General features: G+C 35.1%; 1 protein-coding gene across 5 annotated transcripts in view; it reads right to left on the bottom strand.

Moving 5' to 3' along the window:
- Window positions 1-14,960, bottom strand: part of Rb1 (RB transcriptional corepressor 1) — a 150,244-nt gene that overhangs the window by 5,928 nt on the left and 129,356 nt on the right. For 4 of the 5 annotated variants that reach the window (XM_078016005.1, XM_078016003.1, XM_078016004.1 and 1 more), the window contains 5 exons: window positions 8,387-8,491; window positions 7,216-7,329; window positions 6,957-7,120; window positions 4,576-4,606; window positions 407-549 (listed from right to left, as the gene is read on the bottom strand). In XM_078016005.1, the coding sequence (XP_077872131.1) occupies window positions 407-549; window positions 4,576-4,606; window positions 6,957-7,120; window positions 7,216-7,329; window positions 8,387-8,491 (557 nt within the window). Of the gene's footprint in view, window positions 1-406; window positions 550-4,575; window positions 4,607-5,257; window positions 5,571-6,956; window positions 7,121-7,215; window positions 7,330-8,386; window positions 8,492-14,960 lie in introns of those variants that run through there. The other variant, XM_078016007.1, reaches the window with a different exon arrangement.

Below are 14,960 nucleotides of genomic sequence, written 5' to 3'. Positions count from 1 at the left end.
AGAGACACTGCACCTATTAGAAGAAAAAGAAGGCTCAAATCTCTATCATGGGATTAGGCTCCAACTTCCTTAATAAGACTCCTATAATGCAAGAATTAAAATCAAGAATCAATAAATAGGATAGATTCAAACTAAAAAGCTTCTTCTCAGCAAAGAGTAAATATTTTTAACTCAAATATTGAAGCCATCAAAATTTTATTTATAAATTTTTAAAAAAATGATATCTTTATTGAATTTCAGAAAATGATATCTGATTTTTGTGGTCTTTTAACTTTGGGCTACATTCACACCTATTAATCTGAACCATCCTTAAACCTCCACATAAAATTGGTATAGGAAGGTCTGGTGGGAGTGAGGGGCAGCACTGAGATTCTGGGCTTTGGGAAACATTCCAAAACATTCCTACCTTCCATCAGTTTCATCTGATCCTTCAATGTCAAAGCGTAGTTTTTTCAGTGGTTTAGGAGGGTTGCTTCCTTCAGCACTTCTTTTGAGCACACGGTCACTGTTACACACCATCTGATTTATTTTCTGGAACTTCTCAGAAGTCTACAAATTACATAATTCTTTATTGTAAATCACTTAATGTCAGCATTTTGAAGTTAGCATCTATTAACCATAGTCTGAGGTGTGTAAAAAAATTAGGCAGAAGTACATCTTTTCATTTTAACTTTCTGCCTTATTGGACCAAATAAAAACATTTCAGAATAAGTATACCAATTCTTGTCCATTAAATACCCACCCCTTGTAAATTCTCCTATTTTTTTCCCCATGAGGTTCCTACTGTTCTTCTAACAAATCTGATTACTAGTCTGAATGCTTTGGCTCCTTGTTTTGAGAACTCACCTGCAAAGTTGGGCAGCTTTCTGGAACACTTTTTTTTTTTTTAAGTATATTATGCTTACATTTTTTTAATACCTTTATTTATTTATTTTCATGTGGTGCTGAGGATCGAACCCATAGCTTTGCACCTGCTAGGCAAGTGCTCTACCGCTCAGCCCCAGCCCCAGCCCCTGGAACTCTTTTTTGACAGAGGATTTTTAGGATATTTGATATTAAATAACAAGAAAGAAGATCACAAGAATATGATAAGCCGGATATGTTCAGCAAACAATATTTTTTAAATTTATTTTATGGGCATTAGATTGACAAGTCATGTAGTTTATATATTTAAATCACCACAAGTATGGTATTTGTTGAAATACTGCTAATTCTCAAAATTTAAAAAATAAACAAATATCCAAAAGACTTCAGATTTTGAGTTCCGTAAGTATTACTGGAGATAATTTGAGATATCTCTGGAGGGAGAATACTGTCAAGACAAAGCAAAAAAAGCATTGGGAAAAAGTATCAAGTGGGCACATGACCTTATTTTATCCAATGGACAAATATGTGGAAAAAATATATTACTTAGCTATCAATTTTAGAAACAAAATGAGGTGAATGTCTGAGATGTATATTAACATGTTTACTTGAACTAAAAAGAAAGATGTAGCCAAACTTTCTGATAGAAATTAAATCTGGTTTAACTGGTAGACTTGACAGTAGAATTAGCTTTGCTGTTTGTTTTATTTTCCAGAAATCAAGTGCAAAAGTAGGTTTTGATGGAAAATATACTTAGAGCACTCAATGAGCCCCTCTTTTTAAGATTTTTAGTTACTAACTTTAAACTATGGAAGTATATACAATATTTTCTCAGTGATTTTTAAGAGGTATGGCAAGCAAAGAAGTTTGAAGACCTCAATTTTATAGCCATCCAGCCCCAACCCTACTTGAACGTTTCCACATCTCCCTTGTGATGTGCAGCCTATCTTAAACTAAATGTCATAACATTGAATATTTACAATGTATATTTAGTACTTGGTCATTTAGTATATAAACTTTTACCTATCTCTAGTTATTTCATTTGGGGAGTGTGGTCAGCAGCCTCTTAAGTGACTCTTAATGATTTCCAGTTCATGGTATTCATACCCTTATATGATCCTCCTCTCCTTGTGTGTGGGTTGAGCTTATAACCAAAATAATATGAGGAAAGTGATGGAATGTCATTTTCAATATTAGGCTGGAAAAATACTAACTTCCACCTTGCTCTTAAAGCCTTTGCTCTTGGGCTCTGGGGCATATTTACAGCTGCTATATGATATGAATGAGCACAGTGGAGGATCCCAAGTGGCAAGGAACTGACAAGTTTGGCCCAAAGTCATCAAGTATCAGCTTACAATTATGAATGACTTTGCCAGCAGATGCTCCTTCAGTTGGGTCTGGAGCTGACTACAGCCCCAGCTGACAGCTAGATCAAAATCTTATGAAAAAGTTCAACTAAGTGAAGCCTAGATTACTGACTTGCAGAAGTGAGATAAATGTTCCTTTAAGTCACTAATTTTGAGGGTAATCTATTTTTCAACAATAAATAATATAAGCACTCTTCCCATTCCTCTAGAATACAAGTTCTGTGGAGGGCAGGATGGTGCAACATACTGATAACAACACACTGACTGCTGAATTAGTGGTGCTCCACTAGAGATGTTAATGGAAGCCAAATAGAGTAGTGGATTCTCAGCCTAGAATAACTGTTCCAAAGCTAAGCTTTCATTAGGACTACCATAAGCCCTACCAATTTTACTGGGGAAAGTCTTATATATTACCAATTCCTAATAAATATACCAGAGAAAGAATAGCCTGGAAGTCTGAGAGGAAGAAGCATCCAAGAGTGAGTTTATATGTGTGTATATCAACATGTATAAGGAGATCAGGATGGTGACATCTGGATATGGTGCTTCCATTTTGGAGTATCTCATTTTAAACCATATTCATGTAACTGATTTCCAAAACTATTTTGTAACCACTCCTCTGAGATTATATACGTACACATGTGGGAACACAAAATGATATTTGGTCTTTCTCTTGCTTAGGAGAACAGAGTTCCTAAACTCTTGGAATTTCCTGAGTGACAAGGATGATAGGACCATCTTTTGTTCTAATGAGGTGATGCTTGTTGGGCCCCTAGGTAGCTTCAGGATGGGGGTTTGTTGCCAGAAAGACCCAGCCTTGCTTAGTAACTTAGAACTTCCAGAGGGTGGGGAGAGGAGCTGAAGATTGAATGGAGCTGGCAACTGCACAGGGACAGAAGGTTCTTGAGCTAAGGACACTTCTGGACCATGCCCTAAGTACCTATTCATATGGCTGCACATCTGTATCCTTTATAATAAACTGACAGTAATAAGTAAAGTGTTTTCCAGAGTTTTTTGAGCAATTCCAGCAAATGATAAAATCTGAAAGGGGGAAGTATTGTAGGAACTCCCTGATTTTTAGCCAAGACATGGTCAAACAAGAGTTTCAAACAACTGAAGAACTGCCTTGTCCTCAAATAGCCTGGCCTCACAACACTGCTAAATTCATGTTTAAATTGCACTGGGAACAAATACATTTCACAATGTTCAGCTCCAGGTTGCAGTATGGTGTAACCTATAGACCTGACACATGTGACTGGCATCAGTCTTATGGGACTGAACTTTGAACCTATGGTGTCTGATGCAAACTCTGGGTAATCAGAGTCAAAACTGGATTGAGGCTGGGTGCAGTGCGATATTAGTGGCAGACATCTGTAATCCCAGAAGCTTTGGAGGTTGAGGCAGGAGGATTATGAGTTCAAAGCCAGCCTCAGCAATGTAGTTAGGCCCTAAGCAACAGTGTCTCTAAATAAAATATAAAAAGGGCTGGGGATGAGGCTCAGTGGTTAAGTGCCCCTGGGTTTAACCCCTGGTAAAAAACAAAACTAAACTGAATTGAATTGTAGGACATCAGTTGTGTATAGACAGTTGGAGAATAGGTGGGTTTGAGGAAAAAAACCCATTTGGTGTTAGACGTATTATGAGTTAAAATAGTTCACAAATATATGTACATATATGAGTTTCTCTATATTATATAATCTCAGAGGAATGTTTATAAAACAGTTTTGAGCCAGGCATGAGGTGTACATCTGTATTCCCTGCTATTCAGGAGGCTGAGGCAGGAGGATTGCAAGCCTCAACAACTTAGACTCTGTCTAAAAATAAAAAATAAAAATCGCTTGGCATATAGCTCAGTGGTAGAGTACCCTTTGGTTCAAGTCCCAGTCCTGGAAGGAAGGAAGGAAGGAAGGAAGGAAGGAAGGAAGGAAGGAAGGAAGGAAGGAAGGAAGGAAGGAAGGAAGGAAGAAAAAAAGAAGGAAAGATGGGTGGGTATAGGGAGTGCGTAAGGAAGAAATACATATGGAGAGAGGGAGAAAATGAGGGGACAATTCTGAAGTTCACTTAAAATTTTGAATATGATTCGATATTAAAATCTGCGATAAATATAAATTCCATTTAACATGCTTGGATGAAGTACTTAAATAATAGCATTTGTAAATTCAAATTAAAGAAATCTTTAATTTCCTTTATAGTTATAAGTTGTAGAGAGCAGTAAACAGATACTCCACTACAAGAACACCAAATAAAGGATGATACAAGGGCATACAAGAGCACTTGTGGCATACTGCCATTTTTTTTACTTAATATTTTGTGCCATTATACTTTGTTAGAAGAAAATACTCACCCCAAATGATTCACCAATTGACACTAAGATTCTGTCAAATTAAGATGAAATATAAATTAGTAACAGAAAACATATACAGATTCTGCAGATATGCAGAGATGAACATATACATATCATTCTAAACTATCAGGAACACAAATCAAAGGTTTTCTCTACTCTAGAACCACTAATAAATCACTTTAATCAGAGACTTATTCTAATAGTGACTCAGTCAGTCTCTTTTAAGTTTTTTTTTTGTGTGTGTGTGGTGATGAGGATTGAATTCAGGGCCTCATGTATGCTATGAATGTGCTCTATTGCTGAGATACATCCTTAGCCCTCGTAAGTTTTTTTTGAAAGTAAAAAAATTTTAGGATACTTTGTTCCACTGTCCATACTTAAAAAGGGTAAAAGAAAGTTTTAAGTTTACCCTTACTTAGTTCTTCATAAATCAATGGATAAATTATCAAACTTCTTTCAAATTTTTCATTTAAAATTAAAGTGACATTTGGCAAAACTTTACAGTATTAAGTAACAATCAAAATTCTAATATTGAGATGTAGTAAAGGTTATTTATTATGTATCCCAGAATCAGAAATCTCCATTAGTCTGTTGTCTTTGTTTTGAATACATGATTTATGTTCCTGATAATAAAGCTGCAAAACAGCTTTGATCTAACATAACACAGATTTAAAATACATACATGGGGGCTGGGGTTGTAGCTCAGTGGTAGAGTGCTTGCCTTGCACACGTGAAACCCTGGGTTTGATCCTCAGCACCACATAAAAATAAATAAATAAAAATAAAGATACTGTGTCTATCTACAACTAAAAAAATATACACATGGAACTAATGGCTATATAGATTTTATTGTTCTCCATTTTCTTGATAAGTGGTCATCATTCTATTCGATTGGCCAGAATACCTAAATAGGCTACATAAATAGAGTGTTAAGATATTACTTTCTTAATGCCCAATCAATGATTTATGGGTTAGGATATTCAGAATGTGACTTTTTTACTAAAGAAAAACAATACAAAACATCATGGTTTAAAACTATATAAGAATATATTTTCATGTGGCAGCACAGGACTGTATAAATTTCCTAAATAGACATGATGTTATCTTCATAGTTTATAATGTAAGCTGTAGATATAAGAATAGGATTTTCAATTATCAAATGAATAAAAGAAAGATACAGGGGTACACAGGAACACTTATCATATTTTCAATTATTTTTTTATTTCATGCTTTTCTTTAGAATTTGAAATTTTTTTTTTAAAGAGAGAGTGAGAGAGGAGAGAGAGAGAGAGAGAGAGAGAGAGAGAGAGAGAGAGAGAGAGAGAGAGAGAGAGAATTTTTTTTAATATTTATTTTTTAGTTCTTGGTGGACACAACATCTTTGTTGGTATGTGGTGCTGAGGATCGAACCCGGGCCGCACGCATGCCAGGCGAGCGCGCTACCGCTTGAGCCACATCCCCAGCCCCTAGAATTTGAAATTTTTATCAGGTGTGCATTACTCATGTAATTAAACCCACCACATAGATATTTCTAAACAGTTAATATAGCCCCTTCTCCTTTTTTTATTTTTCTTGCCCATTAGGTACAACTATATAGGTTGACCATTTCTGGGATGAGACTACATTAAATATACTAGCTAATCTGCCTCCTACTTTATACAAGTAAAGTCAGTTTCTAATAGCCCATGATAACATATAATTATTCAACTGAAGAACTTCAAAGCCAGAGAGAACTTATGATTGGATTGGAAGATAATATAATGATTTATAGTTATACAGAAGCTTTCAACTGAGAATTTAAAACAACTTTGCACTCATCACTTCACTGATCCATAGCACCCTTCTAAAGTAGAGAGAGATCTGCCCAAAGTAATATAAAGAGGCCACTGGCAGAGTTAGGGATGGGCCTCTAAAGACTTAAATTGACAGTCATCTATATTTAAAGTCATATCCATGCAAAATGAACAAGGTCTTCAGACAGAGTTCACAGGAAATCCAGTAAACTGTAAAATAAAAATTTTTAACCTGAAGAATTTTTAATCTGAATCTACTTTGTTTCTCACGTTGGCTACTTGTAAAAATATCAAAGTGTTTTGAAATGTACAAACTGGTTATCAGATATTCACAAAAGGAGACACTAAACTAAAGTTGATGACAAAATTTTCAAACTCATCCAAGTAAACAGATTTCCCCCCCCTAAATTCTTGTCATGTTGCTTAATATAAAAAAGCAAATTAGAAATTCAAGAGTCTAGCTTATTTTAAACAAAGAAAGCTTTACATTATTCTTTAGCTTATTTTAAACAAAGAAAGCTTTACATTATTCTTGGATCAAAATTATCCCCTTACTTCTTATCACTTTCCTAAAGAGAAAATACCAACCTTGATCTTGGAGTCATTTTTGTTGGTGTTGGCAGACCTTCTGAAATTTTATATGGACTCTTCAGGGGTGATATATAGATGTTCCCCCCAGGAATCCGTAAGGGTGAACTAGAAAACTTGTAAGGGCTTCGAGGAATGTGAGGTATTGGTGACAAGGTAGGAGGCTAGAGCAAAAACAAGAAGCAGGTTATTTATTTAATGTTGTAATAAGATCCATTACTTTATAATTAGATTTCCCCAAAGGATAATTTAAACATACCCTTGTGGAAGCATACTGCAAAATATTTGTTTTCAGTCTCTGCATGAAAACTGAATTATAGAATACTATAATGGAATCATACTCCTCTTCTCTGATCAAAACACGTTTGAATGTCTGAGGAAGAATAATAAAAACACTTATTAAGAATTTTTCTCTTCAGATTTTCTTCCTTAATAGTTTGTAATACTTTTTTAACAGTAAGAAGTATATATTATACAGAAAAAAATCATCTGAAAAAGCCTTCTTAGGCTTGGATTCTGTATGCTCAACTAGAAGTGGAACGTCCCAGAATGATTCAAAGGGTAACTACTAGTCAGTACATGGAACAAACAAATATCCCCAAAGACAGAAGTGGACAAGCTGACAGGGTGGAAAGCATTATGGGAAGCAAAGATCAGAGCTGATCAAAAGACATCAATATTTCGATTATATTCTCTGTACCTCCCTGATCCCCAACATCTAAAGGGTTCAAGAAGTGTACATTATTCCATTGCAAGAAGTAGACATTTAGTAAAAGCACTATTTCTTTTTTGACTGCTAGATTTTACTTAAATTTTAGTTCAGTAAAACCACAGGATTTTATAGAATGCCTCTGAAACACACAATTAAAATGACTGGATTTAAAAAATAATTGCTCATGATAACATATAAATACATAAAAATAACCTGGTCTGTATTACTTCTGAAAACTCCAATATTAAGCTGGAAAAATTACTCACTTATCATAGGAGGGTATGAAATGTATGTCACATCAAGTGTATTTTATTAATACTACTTGCCTACAGGGGAGGTAAACTAGAAGCACAAAATGTGTTTACAAGGAAAATTTTCATTATTTCTTTATAAGGCTGCATTTACACTGGCATTTCTTATAGAGTAATAAAAATAACTTAACATCTAATATCCTATTACTTACATCAAATTTATTACAAATGTCTTGCTTACTGCACATAGTATTATTTATTAAGTTAAATGATGAATTTAGATGATTTCAAAATCTGCCTTAGCTTTCCAATTCCATTTTAGTTACAGATAATCGGTAATATAAAATAAAAAATTTGATTTGTGAATTTACACACTGTCAGAATATATAATCTTATTAATGACTTAAATTATCTATATTATAAATATGGATTTATTTTAAAAAATCTTACCATGAAATATTACCTACCTCTTGAACAGCATGAGGAAGATCCTTGTATGCTGTTACAATGATTTTGAATTTAAGGTCTATATTCTTCACTTTGCATATGCCATACATAGAACACATCATAATCTAATAAATAAATGAGATGTAAAAGTACAATTTAATTACATGGTTTTTCTCTGAAAAGCACTCTGTTATCTTTCGGTTAGCTTCAAAAGAGGGAAATCTAATTTCTATAGGGTTATTTTATTTTCATCCTAAGCTCCATTTGAAAGTCGATGTAAAATGTTTAGCCCAAACTGTATTTAAATAACAAAATGCAAATAACCAACTTTCAATTATTCAGGACTGATTATCTGATTGGTAAATTACATTAACTTTGGCTCTTGTTCTTTAATTTTTCCCCAGCAGTGTTGAAACTGGAATTGGTTAATTGTATAATTACCACTTAAATTAAAAAAAAAATCAGGTATGAAAGTTTCAAAGCATTGGATAAACTGTTTAATATATGTGGTGTTGGTATGGAGGAACTGATGACTGGAAGGCAACAAAAGAGAGACTTTTGAATTGTTGATCATGTTCTGTTTCTTTTCATTAGCATGACTCCTTTTGAGAGATGGATTTTTTTATATGGTATTTCAATAAAAGATATTTTCAATAAAATATATTTTAAATGCAAAAATAAGATTTGAAAATGACTTTCTGTGACTTTAAAACATCACACTTTCTTAATCTGCATGAACTTTCTTGTCTAATTTAAGTATGTATCACTTCTGCAACATTTTGTTTACATCCACTATTGTCAAGAATACCTAACCACCATCCCTTGCTCAGCATCTTATCAAATCTGAACTTACTATTCCTTTCACTTACAATGCCATCAATGTATCCTTTTCGCCCATTCATATTTTTCTTTTTTTTGATACTTGGCCTCAGCAACTTAGTGAGACCCTGTCTCAAAAAGGGGGGGGGCAGTGGTAGACACCTTGGGTTCAATCCTCAGTACCACCACCGACCCCCCCCAAAAAAGAAAGAAAGAAACAAAACAAAAAAAGGAAAACATAACAAAACTATTCACAAACAAAAGCCCTAGCCAAAATGGCTTTGCTGGAGAATTCTATCAATATTTAAAGGAAACTTAATAATAATTCTTCACAAACTCTTCTGAAATTAGAAATGTTCCCAAGTAATTCTATGAGGCTAGTATTTATTTCTCTGATACCAAAACTAGATAAAGATATCATATGAAAACTATAAATGCATTTTCTGATTATACATGTAAAAGTTCTCAGCAAAATTATAGCCCAGACAAACTGAATCCAGAATCATATCAAAAGGATTATGTATTGTGACCAAGTGGGATTTATTCCAGAAATGCAAGATGGGTTTAACATTTGATAACAAATTAATGTAATATACCATGCCAGTATAATAAAGGAAAAAAATCTCACATCCAATAGATATAAAGAAAGCACTTGACAAAATCCAATACCTTTTCATGATAAGAGTATTCAAGAAAATAAGATAAGAAGGAAACTTTCTCAATCCATCAAAAGGCATATTAAAAACACACAGAGACACACACCCTTCCAGGACACATCCCCACGACCTTTCTCCAACCATGCTCCACTGCCTACAGTTTCCAATACATCCCTATAGTACATTCAATTATCAATGGATTAATTCACTTGTGAAGTCAGAGCATTCATGAGCCAATCACTTCCCCCAAAGCACTGGGGATTGAACCCAGGGCTGTTCTACATGAGCTTGACCCACTCCATCTCCCTATTTTTAATTCTGAGGCAGGGTCTTACGAAGTTGCTGAAGCTGGCCTGGAATTTGTCATTCTCTTGTCTCAGCCTCCCAAGTAACTGGGATTACAGGTATATACCACCATACCTAGCAACAACATAGTTAATGTCTTCCTCTAATATCAAGAACAAGACAAGGATATCCCCTTTTAAGCCATTTCCATTCAACCTCTAGGTTCTAGCCATGGAAATCCAATAAGAAAATGAAAGGCATTCAGATTGAAAAGAAAGATGTAAGACTATCTCTATGCACAGATGACATGATCTAATATATAAAAAGTCTTAAGGAATCTACTTGAAAATTATTAGAACTAATAAAGAAATTTAGCAAAGTTGAAGGATACAAAAATAAATATACCAAAAATCAATTATATTTCTATATACTTGCAATGAATGATCCAAAAATAAAATTAAGAAAATAATTTCATTTATAATAGTATTAAAAATAATAAAATACTTGGGAATAAATTTAATAAATATTCTGAAAATTACAAAAACATGTTATAAAACATAAAAAGATCCAAATGAATGGAAACACATCACATGTACGCGGACTGGAAAACATGCTGTTAAAATGACAATGCTCCCCAAATTGACTTTAAATTTAATGCAATTTCTTTCAAAACCTTCTTTACAGAAACTGACAAGCCAATCCTAAAATTTATATGCAAATACAAGCTTCAGAATAGTCAAATCAATTTTGAAAAAAAAATATATGTTCCCCATACTTCCTTATTTCAAAATATTACTACAAAGCTAATTTAGTCAAGGCAGTGTAAACCAGGCATCATGGCACAGATCTTTAATCCCAGAGACTATGAGAGGCTGAGGCAGGAGGATCACAAATTCAAAGCTAGCCTTAGCAACTTAGTGAGATCCTGTCCCAAAAAACAAAAAAACAAACTGGGGATGTAGTTCAGTCATAAAGTGCCCCTGGATTCAATCCCCAGTACCAAATATATACATATACATATACATATACATATATATATACACACATATAGTCCTGGCTTAAGAATAGCTCTATAAATCAACAGAATAGAATTTAATGTCCAGAAAACACTTGAACAGTTGTAACCCATTGATTTTTAGATGCTGTCAATGGGGGAAAGAAAGAACTTTTCAAGAACTGGTGTGGTTGAGGATAGGACCAGGAGAATAGCTTAGCAGAGCACCTGTCTAGCATATATAGGTCCTGTGTTCAATTTCTAGAAGAAGGAAGAAAGGGGGTAAGGAAAAGGAAAGGAAGAGAGATGAAAGAATGCTGGAATAACTAGTATTCTATAACAACAACAAAAAAATGAAGCTGGATCTCATACTACTTGTTATGGTTCGGCTCTGGAAGGTCCCCCAAAACTCATATGTTGAAGGTTTGGCTACCAATGCTGCAATGCTCAGAGGTGCAAGAAGTGATTAGATCATGAGAGCTCTGACCTCACCAATGGATTAATCCATTGAGAGCTGAATGGAGGTGTTGGAAACTGTAGAGAGTGTGGCATGGTTGGAGGAAGAAGGTCACTGGGGGCATGCCCTGGAACAGTTATTTGTTGTTCCCAGCTCCTCCTTCTCCTCCTTCTTCTTTTCCTCTCTCCTTCCTGGCTAACATGAGCTAAGAAGCTTTCCTTCTCGGTGCCTTTCTGCTACAATGTCTTGCCTCACTCAGGCCTTTCAAAGCAATAGAATTCACCATCCATGATCTGAAACCTCTGCAACCATGAGCCAAATAAATCTTTTCCTCTTTAAAGTTGTTTTTTTCAGGTACTTTATTCACAGTGACAAAAAGATAACTAATATACCAGCTACAAAAATTAGTTCAAAAGAACCTAAGTGTAAGAGCTAAAAATGTTTAAACTCTTAGAGGAAAATAGGGATGAATAAGTCATAATAACCTCAGATTTGGCAATAGACCTAGTAATAAAAGAGAAAAATAGATCAATTGAACTTGATAAAAATAAAAACTTCTGTGCTTCAAAGGACACCAACTCATAAAATGAGAGAAAGTGAAACACAACTCAGAATGAGTGAAAATATTTGCAAATCATATATCTCATAATGAACTTGGGTGTAGAATATATAAAGAATTCTTGTAAGTCATTAAGAACAAAATAAATAATATAATTTTAAAACACATAAAGGCTGTAAATAGACATTTCTCTAAAAAAGACATACAAATGACCAATCAACACATGAAAAGATGCTAAACGTCATTAGCTATCATAGAAACGCAAGTCAAGCCCACAATGAGGTACCACATCAAACCCACTGCCATGGCTATAATAAAAAAGGTAAGTTAGTAAAGATAGAGAGAAACCTGAAACTCATACATGACTGGTAGAATGTAAAATGGCACAGCCACTTTGGAAAACAACCTAGCCATTCCTCAAAAGGTCAAACAGAGTTATAATATGATCCAGCAATTTCACTCTTAGATACATACTCAAGAGAACTGAAAGTATATGTCTATATGAGAATTTGTACATGAATATTCATAATAATAATAGTTATAATAGTCAAAAACCATGTCCATCAATTAATGAATGATAAAAATGTGGTTCAGATTCATAAAACAGAACATTATTTGGCAATAAAAAGGAATAAAGACCAATACAAATTATAACACAAATGAACCTTGAAAACATACTAATAAAATAATTCAAACACAAAAAATCACATATTATATTATTCCATTTATACAGAAATATCCAGAACAAATCTGGAGACAGAAACTAGGTTAGTGTTGCTTAGGGCTGAAGAAGTGGGGGTTGGGGGGTGGTTTATTCCTGCAAGATAAGGGGGTTTCTTTTTGGTGTGACGAAAATGCTCTAAAATCTCTTCTTCCTGGTTGCCATATCCTGAGCTGCTTCCCTCCATACCGTTCTTCCATGATGTTCTGTTTCACCTTGGGCCCAGAGCTATGGAGTCAGCTAACCACAGGCTAAGAACCTCTGGAAACTGTAAGCCAAAATACTCTTTTCTTCGTCTACATTGTTTTTGCTGGGTCTTTCGGTCACAACAATGAAAAAACTGACTAAAACAGAAATTGGTATAGAGAAGTAGGGTTACTGCTGTGACTAACCTGACCATGTGATTCAGAAGCCTTTGGATCTGGTTTATAGGAATTTTGGAAAGTTTAGAGATGCAAGTTGGAAAAGCTTTATAATGTTGTAAGTGGAGCTTAATGGGTGATTCTGGTGGGAGCGAAGAAGACCAGAATGCCAATAGGACTGTGGACAATAAAGTTTGGACTCATTAAGTCTAAAAAGAGGAGGAGTCTATTGGAAATTGGACTAGAGGCCATTCATGCTTTGTCTGGCAAAAAAGTTGTCTACATTTTGCCCATGTCCTGAGACTTTCTGCGAGGTTGAATTTAAAAATGATGTATTAATTAATCTGGTGAAGGAAATTTCCAGACAGCACAGCATGAATATTGCTGGTGTTATTTATCCAAGTTTACTGTGATAATCAGGAGAAAAAAAGTAGAATGATTTGAAAACCTTTCAATTTGGCCAGAAAAGTCTGAATAAAACTGGAGCAAAGGAAGGTATGGTTGTTAAAGAACCACTAAAGAAATGTTAAGTATTTTATTCAGAAACAATAGGAAAGATGGCTAGAGCATCTCAAAAATTGGTAAGACCCATCTCAGGCTCAAGGATGTAAAAGTAAAATTTCCTTTGAGAAAAAGTGGGCACCCTGCTTGAACATGTGGCCTTGGAAGTTGTTTCACTGTGCTCAGCCACCCAGGCACTCAGAGACTACAGCTGTGGTCCCACAAAGCTTGGCTACTGGTGGCAGACCTTGGCTATTGGTGTCAACCATGTAGTGTTGATTTTGCAGAAAAGCAGGACACTAGAGTTAGGGGTTCATAGAGGCTTCCACAGAGATTTCAAAGGGAGGTTCTAGGAAGCCAAAGTCTAGCAGGGTCAGAATCCCTGCAGACTACCTTTGAGAGGATGATGTGTGAAGATGTGAGAAGGAAGCTGAAACTGCAGCGGAGACCCCTGAGATTAAAGATGCCAGCAATGTGTATCAAGCTGAGGAAAGCTGGGGGAATTAAGAAGAAATAAGCCGAGAAGAGAGGCTATGTGGGCTGCAACCAACAAGGCCATAGGGACAACAAAGCAACACATGCCTTTTGGAGAGAACTTTATGATACCATGTGCTCCCAAAGTTGGACATGGGAAGTACAGGACTTGTTTGCCTAGATAGATTTTAGTTTTGCTTTGGTCCCACCACTTCTTTCTATGCCCTATTTCTCCCTTTTGGAATGGAAATGTTTACTCTGTGCCATTATTGTAAAGGATATATGTAACTTGCTTTTGATCTTTATTCTTCTTTAATATTCATTTTTTAGATATAGATGAATACAACGTCTTTACTTTACTTTATGTGGTGCTGAGGATGGAACCCAGTGCCCCATACATGCCAGGCGAGCGCTCTACCTCTGAGCCACAACCCCAGCCCCTTGATCTTTACTCTTACAGCTGAGTTTGCCTTGAGTTTCAGATCAGATATTAGACTTGGACTTTTGATAATGCTGGAACTGTTAAGACTATGGGAACTCTTGGAAATGGACCAAATACATTTTGAATGTGAGATGGGCATGAGGTTTGGCCTCGGCAGAATGTTATGGTTTAGACATAAAGTATCCTCCAAAAACTCATGTGTGAGATAATAAAAGAATTTTCGCTGGGAAAACTGTCAGGTTATGAGAGTTTTAATCTAATCAGTGGATAAATCCACAAATGTGGATTAACTGGGCGGCAAAGTAGGCAGGTAGGTGTGCCTGG

Source organism: Ictidomys tridecemlineatus, chromosome 6, assembly GCF_052094955.1.
Source record: "Ictidomys tridecemlineatus isolate mIctTri1 chromosome 6, mIctTri1.hap1, whole genome shotgun sequence".
Lineage (NCBI taxonomy): Eukaryota > Metazoa > Chordata > Mammalia > Rodentia > Sciuridae > Ictidomys > Ictidomys tridecemlineatus.
The sequence above is the reverse complement of the archived record's forward strand: the minus strand, read 5'-3'. Positions and strand labels throughout refer to the sequence as shown.